Here is a 27,611-nt window from a genome sequence, read left to right as displayed (position 1 = left end):
AGGAGTCACAATGGACCCATAGTTCTTAACAAACTTCCTGTAGTACCCAGTCAAGCCCAAGAAAGCTCGAACTTGAGTCTGGGTGGTTGGAGGGGACCAGTCCTTGATGGATTGTATCTTACTCTCCAGTGGTTGAACTTGGCCTCCACCTACAAGGTGGCCCAAATATACAACCTTACTCTGCCCTATCTGGCACTTTGTAGCCTTGATAGTGAGGCCTGCCCTTTGCAGAGCCTCAAGAGCCTTCTTCAGGTGGATCAGGTGATCCTCCCAGGTGGAGCTAAAGACAGCAATGTCATCAAGATATGCTGCGCAAAAGTCATCCAACCCAGTAAGGACTTGGTTCACCAGCCTTTGGAAGGTGGCAGGTGCATTCTTCAGACCAAAGGGCATCACCACAAACTGGTAGTGCCCACCTGGGGTTGAGAATGCTGTTTTGGCCTTAGACTCCTCAGCTAATCTGATTTGCCAATAGCCAGCTGTTAAGTCAAATGTGCTCAAAAACTTTGCAGAAGCTAGTTTGTCTATGAGCTCATCTGCCCTTGGAATAGGGTGTGCATCTGTCCTGGTGACAGCATTGAGTCCTCTGTAATCCACACAGAACCTCATCTCTCTCTTGCCATCTTTGGTGTGAGGTTTGGGGACTAGAACCACTGGGCTAGCCCAGGGGCTCTCTGAGGGTTCAATGACACCTAATTCCAGCATTGTATGTACCTCAGCCTTTATACAGTCCCTGACGTGGTCAGGTTGTCTGTAAAGCTTGTTCTTTACAGGCAGACTGTCACCAGTGTCCACCACATGGGTACACCAGTCAGTTTGACTAGGTATCAAGCAAAACATATGTGAAAATGATTGTAGAACCTGTCTACATTCAGTCTGCTGATGGGCAGTGAGGTTGCCTCCAAGGGTCACTCCTTCAACTGCGCCATCTTCAGGGTTCTGAGACAACAGGTCTGGGAGAGGGTCACTCTCTTCCTCCTGTCCCTCATCTGTAGCCATGAGCAAGCCCATGTCTGCCCTGTCAACATATGCTTTTAGCCTGTTAACATGGAGTACCCTGTGGGGACTCCTGGGAGTTCCTAGGTCGACCAAGTAGGTGACCTCTCCCTTCTTTTCCAGGATTGTATGGGGTCCAGACCATTTGTCTTGGAGTGCTGCTGGGGCCACTGGCTCCAACACCCATACCTTCTGTCCTGGCTGAAACTCAACCAAGACAGCCTTTTGGTCATGCCAAGCTTTCTGTAAGGCCTGGCTTGCCTCAAGGTTTTTGGATGCCTTCTCCATATACTCAGCCATCCTGGAGCGGAGACCAAGTACATAGTCCACTATGTCTAGCTTAGGCTTTTTGAGAGGTAACTCCCATCCTTCCTTCACCAAACACAGTGGGCCTCTCACAGGGTGCCCAAACAACAATTCAAAGGGGCTGTAGCCAACTCCTTTTTGTGGGACCTCTCTGTAAGCAAACAGAAGGCAGGGTAGAAGGATGTCCCATCCTCGCCTGAGCTTTTCAGGTAATCCTTTGATCATACCCTTTAGGGTCTTATTGAATCTCTCAACAAGCCCATTGCATTGTGGGTGATAAGGGGTGGTGAACTTGTAGTTGACACCACATTCCTTCCACATAGCTGTCAAGTATCCTGACATAAAGTTGGTACCTCTGTCAGATACTACCTCCTTAGGAAACCCCACTCTGGAGAATACTCCCAGCAGGGCCCTGGCCACAACAGGTGCTGTAGTGGTCCTAAGGGGAATTGCCTCTGGATACCTGGTGGCATGATCCACTACCACCAGTATAAATCTGTGCCCAGATGCAGTGGGAGGATCCATGGGACCCACTATGTCTATTCCCACTCTTTCAAAGGGGACCCCCACCACAGGTAGTGGTATTAGGGGGGCCTTTGTTGTGCCACCTGATTTGCCACTGGCTTGGCAGGTAACACAGGAGCGACAAAACTCCTTTGTATCTTCATTCATGTGAGGCCAGTGAAAGTGAGGGACAAGTCTGTCCCAAGTCTTGTTCTGGCCTAAGTGTCCTGCTAAAGGAATGTCATGGGCCAAGGTAAGAAGGAAGCCCCTAAATTGCAGAGGTATAACCAACCTCCTGGTAGCACCAGGCTTGGGGTCTCTAGCCTCTGAATAAAGGAGCCCTTCATTCCAATACACTTTATGGGTACCTTGAGCATTCCCAGCAGCCTCAGCAGCAGCCAGCTGTCTGAGGGGTTCAAGAGAGGGACAGGATAACTGAGCCTGCCTCAAGTCAGCCCTTGAAGGTCCCCCTGTCCCCAGAAACTCAACCTGATCAGGTTCAAGCTCTTCAGGGACAGTTCCTTCAGGGTCCTCTAGATCAGTTTCCTGGGAAGGCTGATCATCACTCTGAGGCAGGGGGGAAGGCACAGCCTTGACCCTCCTGTTCTTCTTCTTGGTAGGTGCTTGGTCCATTGTTCCAGGATCCAAGACCTGAGGTTCAGTGAGGCACCTTTTGGCCTGTGACCTGGTCACAGCAAGGACATGTGATGATATACCTAACATCTCTGCATGAGTCCTGTACTCCACTTCTGACCATAGAGAACTCTCTAGGTCATTGCCCAACAAACATTCTACTGGGAGGTCTGCACTAACCACAACCCTTTTGAGGCCAGTTACCCCTCCCCATGAGAAGTTAACAACTGCCACACTATGTGAAGTAGTGGCATTGCTGGCATTGGTCACCAGGTAGTTCTCACCTGGTATGTACTGTCCAGGGTCCACAAAGCCTGGTGTCACCATAGTGACACTGGCACAAGTGTCCCTGTAGGCTTGAGCCACTTTGTCATTAATTAAAGGAGTCTGTCTGTACTTGCCCAGGTTACTGGGGCTCACAGTCAGGGACAAGTCAATGTCCCCATCACAGATCAAGACTGCCTGTGTCAGGGTTCTGTCTAAGTCAGAATCTCCTTCAGTTCCCATAGTGATTCCCACTACACCCTTTGTCTGGGGACCAACACTGCTAACAGTAGTACTGGGAGCAGGTGCCTTAGGGGCAACAGTGTTGGGGGCTCCACCCTTTTTGCAATCACTAGTCCAGTGAGTTGTATTCTTGCAATGATTGCACCAGGGTTTCTTTTGACCTTCTTTCTTCTTTTTGGACTGTTGTTGGGACCCACCCTCTTTAGCAGTAGTTTGGGGCCCTGTTGAAGACTTCTGGTCTTTAGATTTCTGATCTCCACCCTTTTGGTCTGTTTTCTTCTGATCACCCCCTTGGCCCTGGTTCTGGTTCTTTTGCTTAACCCTGGTTCTGACCCATTTGTCTGCCTTCTTTCCCAATTCTTGGGGAGAGGTCAGATCAGAGTCAACCAAGTGTTGATGCAGTTGCTGGTTTTGACAGTTATTTAAAATCTGTTCTCTCATCATCAAATTATACAATCCTGTAAAATCAGAAATCAGATACCTTACTTCCCAGCAACCAACCCTCCAAAGCCTTAGTGGCACATTCAACATATTCAGACCAGTCCTGAGTCTGTGTCTTTTGGGTGTCTCTGAACATTAACCTGTACTGTTCAGTGGTTAAGCCTAACCCATCTACCAGAACACTCTTCAGGACTCTGTAGTTTCTGACATCCTCTTCTCTAACAGTGAGGAGTCTGTCTCTGCCTCTTCCTTCAAAGGAGAGCCAGAGGATTGCTGCCCACTGGTCTTCAGGAACCTGCTGTACTTTGCAGGCTCTCTCAAGAGCAGTTATCCATTTGTGGATGTCATCCCCACTTTTGTAGGGGGGCACAACCTTAGACAGGTTCCTATTATCAAAGACCCTATCTTTGTCCTTAGGGACAATGCTGCCACCAGTGGGTATAGACCCACTCTCTCTAGGTTGCCTAGCCTTGTTCAGTTTTTCTTCCATCAGGGCTACTTCTAGCTCCTGCTTCCTGATCCTCAGCTGGGCTTCCTGCATTCTGGCCTCATGTTCCCTCCTCTGAGGGGTGGTCATCCTTTTCCTGGAGTGACCTTGAGAGCCTCTAGAGCCATGAGAAGCATTGGAGTCACCTGAGCGATTCCTTTGCCTCCCAAGCCCTGTGTTAAGTCCACTGGGGAGATCCAATGGGGGTAAACCCATTGTCAGTCCCCAATAGCCTTAGTTTAGCTGGGCCAAGTATAATACTTGGCACTGGGCTAGTTCTCCCTTCATCATCACTACTTTCTGTATCCTCACCACTTTCCTCCCCTGTAGTATGATTCTCATCTAAGGGATGGCTATTGGAACTGGGTACCTCTGTAGCATCTTCAGAAGGGGGGCCTCCTGTTCCTGACCCTAAGGGGGCTAACTGGGAAGCTTTCCTGAGTTCTCTCTGATTCTCATCATTCTGTAAGAGTTCTCTGAGCTCAGCAGAGGTAGGGTTCTTGGGCTGTTTAAGGCCTCTAAGAGTTGCCAAATGCCTGAGCTCATTCTGATTAAGGGTAGCAAAGCTGGATGGTGCCCTCTGGGGGTCACTCTCAACAGAGATGGGTACAGTGGACCCCTCTGCCCCGGCCATTGCTCTTAAGTGTGGGTGGATGTGTTGCAATCTACCTACACTTGGGTTTACCTACTAAACCTATCTAGTAGTTGTAGTCAGGGTGTGCTACTCCCTTTGCTCTACAACAACTAAGTTCAGTAGAACTTATGTATATCTAATCTTGTTTTATATGTACCTACAGGTACCTATGTGATCTTTCAATTGGTAACCAAGAGATTACAATGGTAAAACACAGCAAGCTCAAATCCAACCGCTGCTCACCAATGTGAGAAGTTGGCCTGGTATATGATGCTCACTAGTTAAAGTGATCACCTTGTACCATGCCAAGCAACCCTTATGGTGTGGTTGTAAGTCAACCTTTTCGGACTAGCTGCCCTAGTGGTAGCGTAGGCTAAGCAGTCTTTGAGGCTAAACTCGTGAAGCGTGTTAAGCCAGCTGTTTTACCAAATGCAACCCCCTTTTATACCAATGAAAGGACACCACACAGATATATATTCAAAATATATATGTATTTATTTCTCAAAGTAACCCCTAGTCTCTTTATGAGCACAGGAGCACAAATCGTCAAACAAGATTATCACAGAATACACAGAAGTTGCACTTTATATGGATAGGCCCTGGTGGCCACTCGAACCATATACTAAAATAGTGGTATAAGTACCACGAACAGAAAAGGGAAAAGGCCTAGGGCCTCTAGAATCGCTGGGCCTACAAGGAGCTAACGTCAGTTAGTGACCAGGAGGTCCACGGGTGGCGTGTGCAGAGCAAATAGTCACACGCGTGCTCCCATAGGTTTCAATGGGTGCGTAAAAAGTACAAAGTTACTGTAAAGGAGATCTTCCGGGTTGACTAGGAACTTAAGATTTGGAACACAGGCACTAGAGATGTATTACTACACTTGGGCACCGGAGTACCAGCTTTACCTCACCCACAGGAAGCGGGTGCATAGGCCTCAAAGTGCGTCGGGTTTCTTCTATCTGTTCCGTTGAGCCTGGGACAAAGATGCTGCAGGCGGTCGGTCCGGGAGAGATGCGGTGGATCCAAGGGTGGATCGGAGTTGCAGAAGACCTGAAAGCAGAGGGGACAGTGTTCACAGTCACTAGCCAGTGACCGGCGTGGCACCAGGTAGGTACCAGGCGATGTCGGGTGCAAACAGGTGATGAGGGGTAGCTTGTCTCCGCAGCCACGTGGTCCCTGAAGGTCGACGACATCCAGGAGTCGGCTCACGAGCTGTCCCACGCAGGCTCTCGCTGTCGGCGGTGTCGGCGACTTGGTCGAAGCAAACAAGCCTTGGCAAAAGCAATTGTAGGAGGATTCGGAAATCAGCTGTTGGTTCTGACCAGCAAGGTCAGAGGGATTGCTCCTTTGGAGAGGAGCAAGGGCCAGTCTGGAGCAACCAGACCAGCGGTGTTTTTCGTAGAGTTCGTCGCCAAGATGGCCACTAGCCAGCGGGCCAGCAACCGGTTAGGCGCGTCGAGTGGCAAAATGCAGAAGGGCCCCACGCAGATCGTGGAGATGCTGGAGGGCTCACCTTTGGTGCAAATGCTGCTCGAGAGTTGGGCTTCTCAGATCCCAAAGCACAACTTGGAGGGAGCCTCGGTTGTTGCACTTGTCAGCTTGTCGTAGTCGATCCAAGATGGCTGGCTCCACGTGTCTCGGTGCCTCCACGGGTCTCCTCTTTTCAGGGACTGTGGATCGGGCGGTGAGAGGTCTGGAGGTCCAGGTCTTGTCAGTCTCTGGGCTCGGGCTCCGGCGGGAGGCGGCGGCAAAGCAGACGTTGATTCGCTGGATGGTGCTTGCGTTAGCAAGGTGGTCACTCCCTGACCACAGGGGAGATTGGCTTCAGTCCTCTGTGCAGCAGAGCGTCGAAGTTCCCGTCTTCTTCTTAGTGTTAAGTTGATTCCAGGATGTCTGAAGTCTTAGGACACAGCTCCTACCTTTAAGCGGATTCTAGGGGCCGGACTACCTGCTAGGTCCCTCCCTATGGGTGGGACCAGGAAGGGGGGTGGTTACACCCCCAATCCTTTGTCCAGCTCGCCCCAGGCCCGGGACTGGTGTGCCCCAGGACCGGTTTGAACTGGCATATGCACCGAGGCTCCTTGTGAGCCACAGGCATGTCTGGTTTCTTTCAAGCCCTACCTGACCAATACACAAAATCCTGTCTGGGGTGGTGCACGCACCTCCCCTGGCAGGAAACCCTTTGTCCACACCTCCCAAGCTGGAAGGACTCCCAGCAGCAGGAGGGCAGACTTTTGTCTGTGGTGGCAGCATCCATTTTGTGGAGCTGAGGCTATGTCTGATTTTACCCGGGTTTCAGGTACTGTACATGTCGTGTCCCTCTAGAAGGGTGGAATGCTAACCCCGTCGCCAGAATTGGCGAGGGGTTAGTATTCCAATTCGTATGACACCTTACTCGACATGTTTTGATAAAGCCAAACCAAAGATAGCATTTAACCGCGAGGTTCATAATGCACTTAAGAGTATATGGTATGACGATACCTGGAAACAGTAGAAGGAAGTTGTTCCGACCACTGCAGACAGGCTCAGCTCATGCCAGAGCACCATCTCACGTGGAACCAAGCACTCTGCCTTCAGGATTGTTAAGGCCTGCCATAGGAGTGACTTATAGGTTACCAGGTGTCCCATTTAAGGTTAGGTATAGGTATACTACACCTAAGTAAGAGGTGATTACACCAACTTACCCCAGCTGAGTGATCAGCCAGTTGTGTCAAATTGTTAGGCCAAGCCTGGGGTGGCATAATACATGCTTCAGCCCTTGGCAGGCCTTGGGTACACCAATGCCCTGGGTACCTAGTGTACACTGGTACAGGGGCTGACAGGGTGATCCACTTCCAATTGGTTATGCACCTAGGGTGCATAGTTTTAATTTAGTAGAGAGAACAGCAGGCTGGGGGTCTGATTGGCAGGCCCACAGCCTCAATATGTCAAAAACCAGTGAAGCAAAAAGCAAACATTTGGGGTGACCATAGGATAGCAGACCCTACTCTCCTACACAACCCCCCCCCCCAAACGCTGGGACATTAAACTAGCCTTGACCAGTCTCGTCTTCATGTCCTAAGTGGAAGTACCTGGAGAGACCATCTGCATTCCCATGGTCAGTACCTGGCCGGTGCTCCACTGTAAAGTCCATCCCCTGTAGGGAAATGGACCACCTAAGCAGTTTGGGGTTTTCACCCTTCATCTGATTTAGCCACAAGAGGGGCTTATGGTCGGTCTGAATCTTGAAGTGAGTGCCAAACAAGTATGGCCTCAGCTTCTTCAGGGCCCACACCACAGCAAAGGCCTCCCTCTCAATAGCTGACCAATTCTTCTCTCTGGGGGTCAACCTTCTGCTAATAAAAGCAATGGGTTGGTCTTGACCATCTACATTAAGTTGTGACAGCACAGCTCCCACACCCAACTCAGAAGCATCTGTTTGGACAATAAACTCTTTGGAGTAGTCAGGACTTTTCAGGATAGGTGCAGAGCACATGGCCTCCTTCAGGTCATCAAATGCCTTTTGACAGCTTACTGTCCACTGAACCTTTTTGGGCATCTTCTTGGATGTCAGATCATTAAGAGGAGTCACAATGGACCCATAGTTCTTAACAAACTTCCTGTAGTACCCAGTCAAGCCCAAGAAAGCTCGAACTTGAGTCTGGGTGGTTGGAGGGGACCAGTCCTTGATGGATTGTATCTTACTCTCCAGTGGTTGAACTTGGCCTCCACCTACAAGGTGGCCCAAATATACAACCTTACTCTGCCCTATCTGGCACTTTGTAGCCTTGATAGTGAGGCCTGCCCTTTGCAGAGCCTCAAGAGCCTTCTTCAGGTGGATCAGGTGATCCTCCCAGGTGGAGCTAAAGACAGCAATGTCATCAAGATATGCTGCGCAAAAGTCATCCAACCCAGTAAGGACTTGGTTCACCAGCCTTTGGAAGGTGGCAGGTGCATTCTTCAGACCAAAGGGCATCACCACAAACTGGTAGTGCCCACCTGGGGTTGAGAATGCTGTTTTGGCCTTAGACTCCTCAGCTAATCTGATTTGCCAATAGCCAGCTGTTAAGTCAAATGTGCTCAAAAACTTTGCAGAAGCTAGTTTGTCTATGAGCTCATCTGCCCTTGGAATAGGGTGTGCATCTGTCCTGGTGACAGCATTGAGTCCTCTGTAATCCACACAGAACCTCATCTCTCTCTTGCCATCTTTGGTGTGAGGTTTGGGGACTAGAACCACTGGGCTAGCCCAGGGGCTCTCTGAGGGTTCAATGACACCTAATTCCAGCATTGTATGTACCTCAGCCTTTATACAGTCCCTGACGTGGTCAGGTTGTCTGTAAAGCTTGTTCTTTACAGGCAGACTGTCACCAGTGTCCACCACATGGGTACACCAGTCAGTTTGACTAGGTATCAAGCAAAACATATGTGAAAATGATTGTAGAACCTGTCTACATTCAGTCTGCTGATGGGCAGTGAGGTTGCCTCCAAGGGTCACTCCTTCAACTGCGCCATCTTCAGGGTTCTGAGACAACAGGTCTGGGAGAGGGTCACTCTCTTCCTCCTGTCCCTCATCTGTAGCCATGAGCAAGCCCATGTCTGCCCTGTCAACATATGCTTTTAGCCTGTTAACATGGAGTACCCTGTGGGGACTCCTGGGAGTTCCTAGGTCGACCAAGTAGGTGACCTCTCCCTTCTTTTCCAGGATTGTATGGGGTCCAGACCATTTGTCTTGGAGTGCTGCTGGGGCCACTGGCTCCAACACCCATACCTTCTGTCCTGGCTGAAACTCAACCAAGACAGCCTTTTGGTCATGCCAAGCTTTCTGTAAGGCCTGGCTTGCCTCAAGGTTTTTGGATGCCTTCTCCATATACTCAGCCATCCTGGAGCGGAGACCAAGTACATAGTCCACTATGTCTAGCTTAGGCTTTTTGAGAGGTAACTCCCATCCTTCCTTCACCAAACACAGTGGGCCTCTCACAGGGTGCCCAAACAACAATTCAAAGGGGCTGTAGCCAACTCCTTTTTGTGGGACCTCTCTGTAAGCAAACAGAAGGCAGGGTAGAAGGATGTCCCATCCTCGCCTGAGCTTTTCAGGTAATCCTTTGATCATACCCTTTAGGGTCTTATTGAATCTCTCAACAAGCCCATTGCATTGTGGGTGATAAGGGGTGGTGAACTTGTAGTTGACACCACATTCCTTCCACATAGCTGTCAAGTATCCTGACATAAAGTTGGTACCTCTGTCAGATACTACCTCCTTAGGAAACCCCACTCTGGAGAATACTCCCAGCAGGGCCCTGGCCACAACAGGTGCTGTAGTGGTCCTAAGGGGAATTGCCTCTGGATACCTGGTGGCATGATCCACTACCACCAGTATAAATCTGTGCCCAGATGCAGTGGGAGGATCCATGGGACCCACTATGTCTATTCCCACTCTTTCAAAGGGGACCCCCACCACAGGTAGTGGTATTAGGGGGGCCTTTGTTGTGCCACCTGATTTGCCACTGGCTTGGCAGGTAACACAGGAGCGACAAAACTCCTTTGTATCTTCATTCATGTGAGGCCAGTGAAAGTGAGGGACAAGTCTGTCCCAAGTCTTGTTCTGGCCTAAGTGTCCTGCTAAAGGAATGTCATGGGCCAAGGTAAGAAGGAAGCCCCTAAATTGCAGAGGTATAACCAACCTCCTGGTAGCACCAGGCTTGGGGTCTCTAGCCTCTGAATAAAGGAGCCCTTCATTCCAATACACTTTATGGGTACCTTGAGCATTCCCAGCAGCCTCAGCAGCAGCCAGCTGTCTGAGGGGTTCAAGAGAGGGACAGGATAACTGAGCCTGCCTCAAGTCAGCCCTTGAAGGTCCCCCTGTCCCCAGAAACTCAACCTGATCAGGTTCAAGCTCTTCAGGGACAGTTCCTTCAGGGTCCTCTAGATCAGTTTCCTGGGAAGGCTGATCATCACTCTGAGGCAGGGGGGAAGGCACAGCCTTGACCCTCCTGTTCTTCTTCTTGGTAGGTGCTTGGTCCATTGTTCCAGGATCCAAGACCTGAGGTTCAGTGAGGCACCTTTTGGCCTGTGACCTGGTCACAGCAAGGACATGTGATGATATACCTAACATCTCTGCATGAGTCCTGTACTCCACTTCTGACCATAGAGAACTCTCTAGGTCATTGCCCAACAAACATTCTACTGGGAGGTCTGCACTAACCACAACCCTTTTGAGGCCAGTTACCCCTCCCCATGAGAAGTTAACAACTGCCACACTATGTGAAGTAGTGGCATTGCTGGCATTGGTCACCAGGTAGTTCTCACCTGGTATGTACTGTCCAGGGTCCACAAAGCCTGGTGTCACCATAGTGACACTGGCACAAGTGTCCCTGTAGGCTTGAGCCACTTTGTCATTAATTAAAGGAGTCTGTCTGTACTTGCCCAGGTTACTGGGGCTCACAGTCAGGGACAAGTCAATGTCCCCATCACAGATCAAGACTGCCTGTGTCAGGGTTCTGTCTAAGTCAGAATCTCCTTCAGTTCCCATAGTGATTCCCACTACACCCTTTGTCTGGGGACCAACACTGCTAACAGTAGTACTGGGAGCAGGTGCCTTAGGGGCAACAGTGTTGGGGGCTCCACCCTTTTTGCAATCACTAGTCCAGTGAGTTGTATTCTTGCAATGATTGCACCAGGGTTTCTTTTGACCTTCTTTCTTCTTTTTGGACTGTTGTTGGGACCCACCCTCTTTAGCAGTAGTTTGGGGCCCTGTTGAAGACTTCTGGTCTTTAGATTTCTGATCTCCACCCTTTTGGTCTGTTTTCTTCTGATCACCCCCTTGGCCCTGGTTCTGGTTCTTTTGCTTAACCCTGGTTCTGACCCATTTGTCTGCCTTCTTTCCCAATTCTTGGGGAGAGGTCAGATCAGAGTCAACCAAGTGTTGATGCAGTTGCTGGTTTTGACAGTTATTTAAAATCTGTTCTCTCATCATCAAATTATACAATCCTGTAAAATCAGAAATCAGATACCTTACTTCCCAGCAACCAACCCTCCAAAGCCTTAGTGGCACATTCAACATATTCAGACCAGTCCTGAGTCTGTGTCTTTTGGGTGTCTCTGAACATTAACCTGTACTGTTCAGTGGTTAAGCCTAACCCATCTACCAGAACACTCTTCAGGACTCTGTAGTTTCTGACATCCTCTTCTCTAACAGTGAGGAGTCTGTCTCTGCCTCTTCCTTCAAAGGAGAGCCAGAGGATTGCTGCCCACTGGTCTTCAGGAACCTGCTGTACTTTGCAGGCTCTCTCAAGAGCAGTTATCCATTTGTGGATGTCATCCCCACTTTTGTAGGGGGGCACAACCTTAGACAGGTTCCTATTATCAAAGACCCTATCTTTGTCCTTAGGGACAATGCTGCCACCAGTGGGTATAGACCCACTCTCTCTAGGTTGCCTAGCCTTGTTCAGTTTTTCTTCCATCAGGGCTACTTCTAGCTCCTGCTTCCTGATCCTCAGCTGGGCTTCCTGCATTCTGGCCTCATGTTCCCTCCTCTGAGGGGTGGTCATCCTTTTCCTGGAGTGACCTTGAGAGCCTCTAGAGCCATGAGAAGCATTGGAGTCACCTGAGCGATTCCTTTGCCTCCCAAGCCCTGTGTTAAGTCCACTGGGGAGATCCAATGGGGGTAAACCCATTGTCAGTCCCCAATAGCCTTAGTTTAGCTGGGCCAAGTATAATACTTGGCACTGGGCTAGTTCTCCCTTCATCATCACTACTTTCTGTATCCTCACCACTTTCCTCCCCTGTAGTATGATTCTCATCTAAGGGATGGCTATTGGAACTGGGTACCTCTGTAGCATCTTCAGAAGGGGGGCCTCCTGTTCCTGACCCTAAGGGGGCTAACTGGGAAGCTTTCCTGAGTTCTCTCTGATTCTCATCATTCTGTAAGAGTTCTCTGAGCTCAGCAGAGGTAGGGTTCTTGGGCTGTTTAAGGCCTCTAAGAGTTGCCAAATGCCTGAGCTCATTCTGATTAAGGGTAGCAAAGCTGGATGGTGCCCTCTGGGGGTCACTCTCAACAGAGATGGGTACAGTGGACCCCTCTGCCCCGGCCATTGCTCTTAAGTGTGGGTGGATGTGTTGCAATCTACCTACACTTGGGTTTACCTACTAAACCTATCTAGTAGTTGTAGTCAGGGTGTGCTACTCCCTTTGCTCTACAACAACTAAGTTCAGTAGAACTTATGTATATCTAATCTTGTTTTATATGTACCTACAGGTACCTATGTGATCTTTCAATTGGTAACCAAGAGATTACAATGGTAAAACACAGCAAGCTCAAATCCAACCGCTGCTCACCAATGTGAGAAGTTGGCCTGGTATATGATGCTCACTAGTTAAAGTGATCACCTTGTACCATGCCAAGCAACCCTTATGGTGTGGTTGTAAGTCAACCTTTTCGGACTAGCTGCCCTAGTGGTAGCGTAGGCTAAGCAGTCTTTGAGGCTAAACTCGTGAAGCGTGTTAAGCCAGCTGTTTTACCAAATGCAACCCCCTTTTATACCAATGAAAGGACACCACACAGATATATATTCAAAATATATATGTATTTATTTCTCAAAGTAACCCCTAGTCTCTTTATGAGCACAGGAGCACAAATCGTCAAACAAGATTATCACAGAATACACAGAAGTTGCACTTTATATGGATAGGCCCTGGTGGCCACTCGAACCATATACTAAAATAGTGGTATAAGTACCACGAACAGAAAAGGGAAAAGGCCTAGGGCCTCTAGAATCGCTGGGCCTACAAGGAGCTAACGTCAGTTAGTGACCAGGAGGTCCACGGGTGGCGTGTGCAGAGCAAATAGTCACACGCGTGCTCCCATAGGTTTCAATGGGTGCGTAAAAAGTACAAAGTTACTGTAAAGGAGATCTTCCGGGTTGACTAGGAACTTAAGATTTGGAACACAGGCACTAGAGATGTATTACTACACTTGGGCACCGGAGTACCAGCTTTACCTCACCCACAGGAAGCGGGTGCATAGGCCTCAAAGTGCGTCGGGTTTCTTCTATCTGTTCCGTTGAGCCTGGGACAAAGATGCTGCAGGCGGTCGGTCCGGGAGAGATGCGGTGGATCCAAGGGTGGATCGGAGTTGCAGAAGACCTGAAAGCAGAGGGGACAGTGTTCACAGTCACTAGCCAGTGACCGGCGTGGCACCAGGTAGGTACCAGGCGATGTCGGGTGCAAACAGGTGATGAGGGGTAGCTTGTCTCCGCAGCCACGTGGTCCCTGAAGGTCGACGACATCCAGGAGTCGGCTCACGAGCTGTCCCACGCAGGCTCTCGCTGTCGGCGGTGTCGGCGACTTGGTCGAAGCAAACAAGCCTTGGCAAAAGCAATTGTAGGAGGATTCGGAAATCAGCTGTTGGTTCTGACCAGCAAGGTCAGAGGGATTGCTCCTTTGGAGAGGAGCAAGGGCCAGTCTGGAGCAACCAGACCAGCGGTGTTTTTCGTAGAGTTCGTCGCCAAGATGGCCACTAGCCAGCGGGCCAGCAACCGGTTAGGCGCGTCGAGTGGCAAAATGCAGAAGGGCCCCACGCAGATCGTGGAGATGCTGGAGGGCTCACCTTTGGTGCAAATGCTGCTCGAGAGTTGGGCTTCTCAGATCCCAAAGCACAACTTGGAGGGAGCCTCGGTTGTTGCACTTGTCAGCTTGTCGTAGTCGATCCAAGATGGCTGGCTCCACGTGTCTCGGTGCCTCCACGGGTCTCCTCTTTTCAGGGACTGTGGATCGGGCGGTGAGAGGTCTGGAGGTCCAGGTCTTGTCAGTCTCTGGGCTCGGGCTCCGGCGGGAGGCGGCGGCAAAGCAGACGTTGATTCGCTGGATGGTGCTTGCGTTAGCAAGGTGGTCACTCCCTGACCACAGGGGAGATTGGCTTCAGTCCTCTGTGCAGCAGAGCGTCGAAGTTCCCGTCTTCTTCTTAGTGTTAAGTTGATTCCAGGATGTCTGAAGTCTTAGGACACAGCTCCTACCTTTAAGCGGATTCTAGGGGCCGGACTACCTGCTAGGTCCCTCCCTATGGGTGGGACCAGGAAGGGGGGTGGTTACACCCCCAATCCTTTGTCCAGCTCGCCCCAGGCCCGGGACTGGTGTGCCCCAGGACCGGTTTGAACTGGCATATGCACCGAGGCTCCTTGTGAGCCACAGGCATGTCTGGTTTCTTTCAAGCCCTACCTGACCAATACACAAAATCCTGTCTGGGGTGGTGCACGCACCTCCCCTGGCAGGAAACCCTTTGTCCACACCTCCCAAGCTGGAAGGACTCCCAGCAGCAGGAGGGCAGACTTTTGTCTGTGGTGGCAGCATCCATTTTGTGGAGCTGAGGCTATGTCTGATTTTACCCGGGTTTCAGGTACTGTACATGTCGTGTCCCTCTAGAAGGGTGGAATGCTAACCCCGTCGCCAGAATTGGCGAGGGGTTAGTATTCCAATTCGTATGACACCTTACTCGACATGTTTTGATAAAGCCAAACCAAAGATAGCATTTAACCGCGAGGTTCATAATGCACTTAAGAGTATATGGTATGACGATACCTGGAAACAGTAGAAGGAAGTTGTTCCGACCACTGCAGACAGGCTCAGCTCATGCCAGAGCACCATCTCACGTGGAACCAAGCACTCTGCCTTCAGGATTGTTAAGGCCTGCCATAGGAGTGACTTATAGGTTACCAGGTGTCCCATTTAAGGTTAGGTATAGGTATACTACACCTAAGTAAGAGGTGATTACACCAACTTACCCCAGCTGAGTGATCAGCCAGTTGTGTCAAATTGTTAGGCCAAGCCTGGGGTGGCATAATACATGCTTCAGCCCTTGGCAGGCCTTGGGTACACCAATGCCCTGGGTACCTAGTGTACACTGGTACAGGGGCTGACAGGGTGATCCACTTCCAATTGGTTATGCACCTAGGGTGCATAGTTTTAATTTAGTAGAGAGAACAGCAGGCTGGGGGTCTGATTGGCAGGCCCACAGCCTCAATATGTCAAAAACCAGTGAAGCAAAAAGCAAACATTTGGGGTGACCATAGGATAGCAGACCCTACTCTCCTACACAACCCCCCCCCCCAAACGCTGGGACATTAAACTAGCCTTGACCAGTCTCGTCTTCATGTCCTAAGTGGAAGTACCTGGAGAGACCATCTGCATTCCCATGGTCAGTACCTGGCCGGTGCTCCACTGTAAAGTCCATCCCCTGTAGGGAAATGGACCACCTAAGCAGTTTGGGGTTTTCACCCTTCATCTGATTTAGCCACAAGAGGGGCTTATGGTCGGTCTGAATCTTGAAGTGAGTGCCAAACAAGTATGGCCTCAGCTTCTTCAGGGCCCACACCACAGCAAAGGCCTCCCTCTCAATAGCTGACCAATTCTTCTCTCTGGGGGTCAACCTTCTGCTAATAAAAGCAATGGGTTGGTCTTGACCATCTACATTAAGTTGTGACAGCACAGCTCCCACACCCAACTCAGAAGCATCTGTTTGGACAATAAACTCTTTGGAGTAGTCAGGACTTTTCAGGATAGGTGCAGAGCACATGGCCTCCTTCAGGTCATCAAATGCCTTTTGACAGCTTACTGTCCACTGAACCTTTTTGGGCATCTTCTTGGATGTCAGATCATTAAGAGGAGTCACAATGGACCCATAGTTCTTAACAAACTTCCTGTAGTACCCAGTCAAGCCCAAGAAAGCTCGAACTTGAGTCTGGGTGGTTGGAGGGGACCAGTCCTTGATGGATTGTATCTTACTCTCCAGTGGTTGAACTTGGCCTCCACCTACAAGGTGGCCCAAATATACAACCTTACTCTGCCCTATCTGGCACTTTGTAGCCTTGATAGTGAGGCCTGCCCTTTGCAGAGCCTCAAGAGCCTTCTTCAGGTGGATCAGGTGATCCTCCCAGGTGGAGCTAAAGACAGCAATGTCATCAAGATATGCTGCGCAAAAGTCATCCAACCCAGTAAGGACTTGGTTCACCAGCCTTTGGAAGGTGGCAGGTGCATTCTTCAGACCAAAGGGCATCACCACAAACTGGTAGTGCCCACCTGGGGTTGAGAATGCTGTTTTGGCCTTAGACTCCTCAGCTAATCTGATTTGCCAATAGCCAGCTGTTAAGTCAAATGTGCTCAAAAACTTTGCAGAAGCTAGTTTGTCTATGAGCTCATCTGCCCTTGGAATAGGGTGTGCATCTGTCCTGGTGACAGCATTGAGTCCTCTGTAATCCACACAGAACCTCATCTCTCTCTTGCCATCTTTGGTGTGAGGTTTGGGGACTAGAACCACTGGGCTAGCCCAGGGGCTCTCTGAGGGTTCAATGACACCTAATTCCAGCATTGTATGTACCTCAGCCTTTATACAGTCCCTGACGTGGTCAGGTTGTCTGTAAAGCTTGTTCTTTACAGGCAGACTGTCACCAGTGTCCACCACATGGGTACACCAGTCAGTTTGACTAGGTATCAAGCAAAACATATGTGAAAATGATTGTAGAACCTGTCTACATTCAGTCTGCTGATGGGCAGTGAGGTTGCCTCCAAGGGTCACTCCTTCAACTGCGCCATCTTCAGGGTTCTGAGACAACAGGTCTGGGAGAGGGTCACTCTCTTCCTCCTGTCCCTCATCTGTAGCCATGAGCAAGCCCATGTCTGCCCTGTCAACATATGCTTTTAGCCTGTTAACATGGAGTACCCTGTGGGGACTCCTGGGAGTTCCTAGGTCGACCAAGTAGGTGACCTCTCCCTTCTTTTCCAGGATTGTATGGGGTCCAGACCATTTGTCTTGGAGTGCTGCTGGGGCCACTGGCTCCAACACCCATACCTTCTGTCCTGGCTGAAACTCAACCAAGACAGCCTTTTGGTCATGCCAAGCTTTCTGTAAGGCCTGGCTTGCCTCAAGGTTTTTGGATGCCTTCTCCATATACTCAGCCATCCTGGAGCGGAGACCAAGTACATAGTCCACTATGTCTAGCTTAGGCTTTTTGAGAGGTAACTCCCATCCTTCCTTCACCAAACACAGTGGGCCTCTCACAGGGTGCCCAAACAACAATTCAAAGGGGCTGTAGCCAACTCCTTTTTGTGGGACCTCTCTGTAAGCAAACAGAAGGCAGGGTAGAAGGATGTCCCATCCTCGCCTGAGCTTTTCAGGTAATCCTTTGATCATACCCTTTAGGGTCTTATTGAATCTCTCAACAAGCCCATTGCATTGTGGGTGATAAGGGGTGGTGAACTTGTAGTTGACACCACATTCCTTCCACATAGCTGTCAAGTATCCTGACATAAAGTTGGTACCTCTGTCAGATACTACCTCCTTAGGAAACCCCACTCTGGAGAATACTCCCAGCAGGGCCCTGGCCACAACAGGTGCTGTAGTGGTCCTAAGGGGAATTGCCTCTGGATACCTGGTGGCATGATCCACTACCACCAGTATAAATCTGTGCCCAGATGCAGTGGGAGGATCCATGGGACCCACTATGTCTATTCCCACTCTTTCAAAGGGGACCCCCACCACAGGTAGTGGTATTAGGGGGGCCTTTGTTGTGCCACCTGATTTGCCACTGGCTTGGCAGGTAACACAGGAGCGACAAAACTCCTTTGTATCTTCATTCATGTGAGGCCAGTGAAAGTGAGGGACAAGTCTGTCCCAAGTCTTGTTCTGGCCTAAGTGTCCTGCTAAAGGAATGTCATGGGCCAAGGTAAGAAGGAAGCCCCTAAATTGCAGAGGTATAACCAACCTCCTGGTAGCACCAGGCTTGGGGTCTCTAGCCTCTGAATAAAGGAGCCCTTCATTCCAATACACTTTATGGGTACCTTGAGCATTCCCAGCAGCCTCAGCAGCAGCCAGCTGTCTGAGGGGTTCAAGAGAGGGACAGGATAACTGAGCCTGCCTCAAGTCAGCCCTTGAAGGTCCCCCTGTCCCCAGAAACTCAACCTGATCAGGTTCAAGCTCTTCAGGGACAGTTCCTTCAGGGTCCTCTAGATCAGTTTCCTGGGAAGGCTGATCATCACTCTGAGGCAGGGGGGAAGGCACAGCCTTGACCCTCCTGTTCTTCTTCTTGGTAGGTGCTTGGTCCATTGTTCCAGGATCCAAGACCTGAGGTTCAGTGAGGCACCTTTTGGCCTGTGACCTGGTCACAGCAAGGACATGTGATGATATACCTAACATCTCTGCATGAGTCCTGTACTCCACTTCTGACCATAGAGAACTCTCTAGGTCATTGCCCAACAAACATTCTACTGGGAGGTCTGCACTAACCACAACCCTTTTGAGGCCAGTTACCCCTCCCCATGAGAAGTTAACAACTGCCACACTATGTGAAGTAGTGGCATTGCTGGCATTGGTCACCAGGTAGTTCTCACCTGGTATGTACTGTCCAGGGTCCACAAAGCCTGGTGTCACCATAGTGACACTGGCACAAGTGTCCCTGTAGGCTTGAGCCACTTTGTCATTAATTAAAGGAGTCTGTCTGTACTTGCCCAGGTTACTGGGGCTCACAGTCAGGGACAAGTCAATGTCCCCATCACAGATCAAGACTGCCTGTGTCAGGGTTCTGTCTAAGTCAGAATCTCCTTCAGTTCCCATAGTGATTCCCACTACACCCTTTGTCTGGGGACCAACACTGCTAACAGTAGTACTGGGAGCAGGTGCCTTAGGGGCAACAGTGTTGGGGGCTCCACCCTTTTTGCAATCACTAGTCCAGTGAGTTGTATTCTTGCAATGATTGCACCAGGGTTTCTTTTGACCTTCTTTCTTCTTTTTGGACTGTTGTTGGGACCCACCCTCTTTAGCAGTAGTTTGGGGCCCTGTTGAAGACTTCTGGTCTTTAGATTTCTGATCTCCACCCTTTTGGTCTGTTTTCTTCTGATCACCCCCTTGGCCCTGGTTCTGGTTCTTTTGCTTAACCCTGGTTCTGACCCATTTGTCTGCCTTCTTTCCCAATTCTTGGGGAGAGGTCAGATCAGAGTCAACCAAGTGTTGATGCAGTTGCTGGTTTTGACAGTTATTTAAAATCTGTTCTCTCATCATCAAATTATACAATCCTGTAAAATCAGAAATCAGATACCTTACTTCCCAGCAACCAACCCTCCAAAGCCTTAGTGGCACATTCAACATATTCAGACCAGTCCTGAGTCTGTGTCTTTTGGGTGTCTCTGAACATTAACCTGTACTGTTCAGTGGTTAAGCCTAACCCATCTACCAGAACACTCTTCAGGACTCTGTAGTTTCTGACATCCTCTTCTCTAACAGTGAGGAGTCTGTCTCTGCCTCTTCCTTCAAAGGAGAGCCAGAGGATTGCTGCCCACTGGTCTTCAGGAACCTGCTGTACTTTGCAGGCTCTCTCAAGAGCAGTTATCCATTTGTGGATGTCATCCCCACTTTTGTAGGGGGGCACAACCTTAGACAGGTTCCTATTATCAAAGACCCTATCTTTGTCCTTAGGGACAATGCTGCCACCAGTGGGTATAGACCCACTCTCTCTAGGTTGCCTAGCCTTGTTCAGTTTTTCTTCCATCAGGGCTACTTCTAGCTCCTGCTTCCTGATCCTCAGCTGGGCTTCCTGCATTCTGGCCTCATGTTCCCTCCTCTGAGGGGTGGTCATCCTTTTCCTGGAGTGACCTTGAGAGCCTCTAGAGCCATGAGAAGCATTGGAGTCACCTGAGCGATTCCTTTGCCTCCCAAGCCCTGTGTTAAGTCCACTGGGGAGATCCAATGGGGGTAAACCCATTGTCAGTCCCCAATAGCCTTAGTTTAGCTGGGCCAAGTATAATACTTGGCACTGGGCTAGTTCTCCCTTCATCATCACTACTTTCTGTATCCTCACCACTTTCCTCCCCTGTAGTATGATTCTCATCTAAGGGATGGCTATTGGAACTGGGTACCTCTGTAGCATCTTCAGAAGGGGGGCCTCCTGTTCCTGACCCTAAGGGGGCTAACTGGGAAGCTTTCCTGAGTTCTCTCTGATTCTCATCATTCTGTAAGAGTTCTCTGAGCTCAGCAGAGGTAGGGTTCTTGGGCTGTTTAAGGCCTCTAAGAGTTGCCAAATGCCTGAGCTCATTCTGATTAAGGGTAGCAAAGCTGGATGGTGCCCTCTGGGGGTCACTCTCAACAGAGATGGGTACAGTGGACCCCTCTGCCCCGGCCATTGCTCTTAAGTGTGGGTGGATGTGTTGCAATCTACCTACACTTGGGTTTACCTACTAAACCTATCTAGTAGTTGTAGTCAGGGTGTGCTACTCCCTTTGCTCTACAACAACTAAGTTCAGTAGAACTTATGTATATCTAATCTTGTTTTATATGTACCTACAGGTACCTATGTGATCTTTCAATTGGTAACCAAGAGATTACAATGGTAAAACACAGCAAGCTCAAATCCAACCGCTGCTCACCAATGTGAGAAGTTGGCCTGGTATATGATGCTCACTAGTTAAAGTGATCACCTTGTACCATGCCAAGCAACCCTTATGGTGTGGTTGTAAGTCAACCTTTTCGGACTAGCTGCCCTAGTGGTAGCGTAGGCTAAGCAGTCTTTGAGGCTAAACTCGTGAAGCGTGTTAAGCCAGCTGTTTTACCAAATGCAACCCCCTTTTATACCAATGAAAGGACACCACACAGATATATATTCAAAATATATATGTATTTATTTCTCAAAGTAACCCCTAGTCTCTTTATGAGCACAGGAGCACAAATCGTCAAACAAGATTATCACAGAATACACAGAAGTTGCACTTTATATGGATAGGCCCTGGTGGCCACTCGAACCATATACTAAAATAGTGGTATAAGTACCACGAACAGAAAAGGGAAAAGGCCTAGGGCCTCTAGAATCGCTGGGCCTACAAGGAGCTAACGTCAGTTAGTGACCAGGAGGTCCACGGGTGGCGTGTGCAGAGCAAATAGTCACACGCGTGCTCCCATAGGTTTCAATGGGTGCGTAAAAAGTACAAAGTTACTGTAAAGGAGATCTTCCGGGTTGACTAGGAACTTAAGATTTGGAACACAGGCACTAGAGATGTATTACTACACTTGGGCACCGGAGTACCAGCTTTACCTCACCCACAGGAAGCGGGTGCATAGGCCTCAAAGTGCGTCGGGTTTCTTCTATCTGTTCCGTTGAGCCTGGGACAAAGATGCTGCAGGCGGTCGGTCCGGGAGAGATGCGGTGGATCCAAGGGTGGATCGGAGTTGCAGAAGACCTGAAAGCAGAGGGGACAGTGTTCACAGTCACTAGCCAGTGACCGGCGTGGCACCAGGTAGGTACCAGGCGATGTCGGGTGCAAACAGGTGATGAGGGGTAGCTTGTCTCCGCAGCCACGTGGTCCCTGAAGGTCGACGACATCCAGGAGTCGGCTCACGAGCTGTCCCACGCAGGCTCTCGCTGTCGGCGGTGTCGGCGACTTGGTCGAAGCAAACAAGCCTTGGCAAAAGCAATTGTAGGAGGATTCGGAAATCAGCTGTTGGTTCTGACCAGCAAGGTCAGAGGGATTGCTCCTTTGGAGAGGAGCAAGGGCCAGTCTGGAGCAACCAGACCAGCGGTGTTTTTCGTAGAGTTCGTCGCCAAGATGGCCACTAGCCAGCGGGCCAGCAACCGGTTAGGCGCGTCGAGTGGCAAAATGCAGAAGGGCCCCACGCAGATCGTGGAGATGCTGGAGGGCTCACCTTTGGTGCAAATGCTGCTCGAGAGTTGGGCTTCTCAGATCCCAAAGCACAACTTGGAGGGAGCCTCGGTTGTTGCACTTGTCAGCTTGTCGTAGTCGATCCAAGATGGCTGGCTCCACGTGTCTCGGTGCCTCCACGGGTCTCCTCTTTTCAGGGACTGTGGATCGGGCGGTGAGAGGTCTGGAGGTCCAGGTCTTGTCAGTCTCTGGGCTCGGGCTCCGGCGGGAGGCGGCGGCAAAGCAGACGTTGATTCGCTGGATGGTGCTTGCGTTAGCAAGGTGGTCACTCCCTGACCACAGGGGAGATTGGCTTCAGTCCTCTGTGCAGCAGAGCGTCGAAGTTCCCGTCTTCTTCTTAGTGTTAAGTTGATTCCAGGATGTCTGAAGTCTTAGGACACAGCTCCTACCTTTAAGCGGATTCTAGGGGCCGGACTACCTGCTAGGTCCCTCCCTATGGGTGGGACCAGGAAGGGGGGTGGTTACACCCCCAATCCTTTGTCCAGCTCGCCCCAGGCCCGGGACTGGTGTGCCCCAGGACCGGTTTGAACTGGCATATGCACCGAGGCTCCTTGTGAGCCACAGGCATGTCTGGTTTCTTTCAAGCCCTACCTGACCAATACACAAAATCCTGTCTGGGGTGGTGCACGCACCTCCCCTGGCAGGAAACCCTTTGTCCACACCTCCCAAGCTGGAAGGACTCCCAGCAGCAGGAGGGCAGACTTGTGTCTGTGGTGGCAGCATCCATTTTGTGGAGCTGAGGCTATGTCTGATTTTACCCGGGTTTCAGGTACTGTACATGTCGTGTCCCTCTAGAAGGGTGGAATGCTAACCCCGTCGCCAGAATTGGCGAGGGGTTAGTATTCCAATTCGTATGACACCTTACTCGACATGTTTTGATAAAGCCAAACCAAAGATAGCATTTAACCGCGAGGTTCATAATGCACTTAAGAGTATATGGTATGACGATACCTGGAAACAGTAGAAGGAAGTTGTTCCGACCACTGCAGACAGGCTCAGCTCATGCCAGAGCACCATCTCACATGGAGCCAAGCACTCTGCCTTCAGGATTGTTAAGGCCTGCCATAGGAGTGACTTATAGGTTACCAGGTGTCCCATTTAAGGTTAGGTATAGGTATACTACACCTAAGTAAGAGGTGATTACACCAACTTACCCCAGCTGAGTGATCAGCCAGTTGTGTCAAATTGTTAGGCCAAGCCTGGGGTGGCATAATACATGCTTCAGCCCTTGGCAGGCCTTGGGTACACCAATGCCCTGGGTACCTAGTGTACACTGGTACAGGGGCTGACAGGGTGATCCACTTCCAATTGGTTATGCACCTAGGGTGCATAGTTTTAATTTAGTAGAGAGAACAGCAGGCTGGGGGTCTGATTGGCAGGCCCACAGCCTCAATATGTCAAAAACCAGTGAAGCAAAAAGCAAAAATTTGGGGTGACCATAGGATAGCAGACCCTACTCTCCTACAAACGTCTGCTACTGCCTCAAGGCGTTGACTCCCCTGCAAACTAACTGCTTCCCCTTTTATGTTGGCAAGTAACTTATCAGAGACTATAGGGAATACCCCAACTCCAGGGCGGCCTCTGCCCATGCTCCTCCTGAACTTTCTTAAGACCTGTCGGAAGCACTGTCATGGAGCGGGTGCAAAGCATAAAGAATATCGCGCCGCAAACACCTTCCCCCAAGTGGTGCAATCAGCTAAATTGGGAATAAGACCCTTTGATAAACTTATTGCAAGTATCCTGTGTTTATCTAAAGGAGTAGTATTGGGAAATACAGCTTCGAGTTGCTCAAATCGTTCAGCCAACCAGAACGGCAAATCATCCCTATTTTGAGGACTCTTTCCCATCACAGAATTAATCATGATTGGGCTTATTACCATGCCGCCATATCCTGGTTGCTGAGGAGGTGCTCCAGCAGGAGACGCCTGGACCATTCGAGACACATATTGTATCATGCTTCTGTGAATATCAACTAACGATTCATGTAATTGACACAGCTCTGCGTGTGTAACACCACGGTCATTTGGATGTCGTGTAAAACCCGGCAACACAGGCTATGTGGCTCCATCGACTGATAAAGGGCATAAACAGACCGTTGTAACAGGGTGAGGTAGGGCACCATTAAACCAGATGGTGCGCTTCCAAGCTGACAATGGAACTTCAAGTATCCAATAAGGTCTGTAATCCCGGAGAACCGCAGCATGTTCATATTCATGAAAGAAATTATCATTCCCATCCACCGGCGGGAACTTAACCCAAGAAAAAAACCTTGAAGCGAAAAGCTAAGAGGAAAAGAAGGTAAACGGTAGCGCAACACTGGGTATAAAAGAAGAAAAATAAAACATTTAAAATCCAAGCTTGAAAAACCTACAATCTCTAATATAGGAGGTTAATCCCACACACCACGGACGTCTCCGGTAATTGGTGAAAGGGTATTGTGGACAAGCACAAGCGCTACTCAGGGGTCTCGCGTATAAGTACCAGACCAAACGGTGGTGCCATGTTGCAGGGATTCTGCACATAAACAGAACTATGCGCAGGATTATGGGACCTTGGTGTATAGGGGCCATGCCTTCCTACCACCTTAGTTCCCATGAGCCCAGCACCGACTAGCTATAGTGTCTCACTCTCTCGTACTTGTCCACAAAAAGATCGAACAGAGACAAAAAGATAGTTTAAAATATTTATTTTAACTAACGTGCTCTAAAATGCATTATACGTGCCACAACCAGCAGCAAAAAGCATATCAATACAGTTCATATTGCAGCAAGACCATTTATCATAAAGGGAGATGTAATTTTATAAAGACAGTGGATAAAGGACTATAAGGCCTAACCACCCTCCCCTTGGTAATCATATGTATTATTATATAATACAAGATCGCTGGGCTTTGTCAGCAGACTTCATACCGCAGGCCATAGATCGTATTTCTACATCACAGGTGCGGTTTGCTGTCATCCCTGGAAAGGTGCCTTTTCCAAGTGTGTGTTACCTAAACATGCATCACTGTAATATCAAAGTACGAGCTTCCAGTAAAAACAGCTGCATTGGTATGTTTTGTCTAAGTGCTAGGGCCTGACCAGAACAGAATAACAAGAGTCAATGTCTATCGTCCTTGCTCACAATGTTCAGACTAAACTCCAGGAACAGGCAGAGAACAAGCACAGCAGAGAGTTCTCATGTGAAAGGCATAAACAGAATCTTGTCAAAATTAAGACATGTGGTGTCGTGTACAAAAGCAGTATCTTGGCTACGGGGCTCATGCTAACTTAAAGATGTTGATAATGTCTCTAGCAACCACGTGGCACTCTCTTTTAGGAAGGCTAATTTAGCCAGGATCCTGTGGAGCAGGTAGGGAGAAGAAACGAGAAGAAAAGACCAGTCTAATCTATCATTCACCCATCACAGATAACTTCTTGCGAGCTTTGAACTTCCACATTAAAGCACCTAGACACCTGCAGATCTGACAGTTACTCTTCTTTACTGACCATCGCGGGTCTAATGATACAATTGTTTTTTTTTTACATTGGAGTGGACTTGTATTGGTCATGTTTAGTCAAAACTTTCAAACTGAAGGATCTTAAGGGATAATCCATATCCTGAACAGAGGAGGATGATTGTGTTGAAATTCTGATGAGACGTTATCTCAGTAAACGGGGGTGTGGGTCAATAAGCAGCAGCCACAACTCTCTGGGAAGATGGCCTGATAATCAAATCACCCTTTTGCTAGAGTTCTTTTATGTATGCATCTAGTTCCATAAATTCTCAAGATTCTCCAGAAGTTCAAAGTAAATAACTACTGTTTCAGGAACCTCACTACTTCAACCCATCTTTATCAGTTCTGATTCTTTGACATAATTTCCTTCAGTGTTCAAAACTTTCAAAATAACTGTCAATTTTAGCATCTATGAACCTGTTTCATTGTTAATGTTGTTAAGAAAATATACCGAAAGAAGGCTAAATTTCCTTTTTCTAATAGTTGAGTAGAATCGGGTTTTATAACGTAGAAGGTATTTTGATGAAGGTACGCTTTAATTGCACCCTGCTGAAGCTCCTTTATCCACTCCACAAAATAAGGAAATGATCCACAATGGTTATAACACTTTTCATAGAATTTTGGCCTTGCTACATCAGGAATCTATCACTTACCATTAATGGCTCATCTTGCAGGTTTATATCTGCGCTCATTCCATCACAGCTACGGTGTAATGTGTTGCATCCATTTAGCTAGTTCCAGTAATGGATGGGTTACTCTGTTTAATACTTGTTTTACTCGCTTCTCACATCCTCTTTGAGTTGTACATAATTCAGCAGACAAGTCCACGTGGAGCTTGCATTTTTACTTCTCTTTGTTTTGGTATGTTTGGGAACATGTCCCAATATTTTTAATAAGAGAGATCCCAGATGTTGACGTATTATAAATCTTACCTACATGCAAACTTTGTGATTCCTTCTCACAATGCTCTCTGTGAAAATCTCTGAAGTAGGCAGGAAAGGTTGTGCATAAATTGGTAACTAAGTAGAACAGGTCATGATTTAGCACATTCATGCAGGAAAAAGGATGCATCTTTATACCTTATGCCCTGAGAGTTTGCTTTGTGTTTTTTACAGTTTAGTGATCCACTTTTCAGTTCTCCCTCTTCCTCTCCACTTTGTGAACCACATTTCAGTCCTCCCTCTTCCCCTCCGCTATGACAGGCTGTTTCTGTGATATGGAATAAAAGCAACCTTTACTCTTTAGGAAAAATTAAGTCAGCAAATATGTATTCCTTTATTGTGTATTCTGTTTTTTCTTAATGTTTCTTCAGGTTGGGATTGTACAGAGAAGCTGAAAAACAGTTCAAATCTGCTCTCAAGCACCAAGACATGATTGACATATTTCTTTATTTGTCAAAAGTAAGTGGTTGACAATAACTTAAGTTGGTAAAAGTAAGTGAAATGTGTTATTGTATGGATTTAAACCATCTGTGGACTCTAAGGGGCCCATTAGGATGGCGGGCGGATCGCCCCCGCCGGGCCGGCGGTAGCCACTGCTTGCCCGGCGGGGGTTATCCGCCCACCATCCATGCCTGAATGACCCCCTGCCATAATAGTATGGCTGAGGGGTCCGTGGCAGACGGAAAGACGTCCGCCGCTTTTCTGCCGGTCGACTCATCGACCGGGCGGAAAAGGGGCATAATATGGTGGCAGTGTCTGCAAGACAACGCCATCCATACTATGATTCAGGCAGAGGTCAGGTCGGTCCCTGGCTCCGTTGCGATAGCAGGCGGACATCGTAATGGACCCCTAACTCTTCAAATGCTAAGTGAGTTTCCCATTGGGATGTGATATTCCACTAGCAGACGGAATATCCACTAAAAGAAAAGATTGCTTGTATTTGGGGAATCCCCACATTTAAAAGCATATTTACCTACCACTGCATGTAGAGGTCTG

At 49.0% G+C, this 27,611-nt stretch overlaps 1 protein-coding gene across 2 annotated transcripts in view; it reads left to right on the top strand.

The window, feature by feature from the left end:
* TTC8 (tetratricopeptide repeat domain 8) overlaps window positions 1-27,611 on the top strand; it is a 357,649-nt gene that overhangs the window by 186,317 nt on the left and 143,721 nt on the right. For both annotated transcript variants that reach the window (XM_085626573.1, XM_085626572.1), the window contains one exon: window positions 26,987-27,074. In XM_085626573.1, coding sequence (XP_085482699.1) covers window positions 26,987-27,074 — 88 coding nt within the window. The remainder of the gene's footprint in view (window positions 1-26,986; window positions 27,075-27,611) is intronic.

The sequence above is a fragment of the Triturus cristatus genome, chromosome 9 (genome assembly GCF_964204655.1).
Source record: "Triturus cristatus chromosome 9, aTriCri1.1, whole genome shotgun sequence".
In the NCBI taxonomy this organism is placed as follows: Eukaryota; Metazoa; Chordata; class Amphibia; order Caudata; family Salamandridae; genus Triturus; species Triturus cristatus.
Note: the sequence above shows the minus strand (reverse complement) of the source record. Positions and strands in the feature narration are given on the sequence as shown.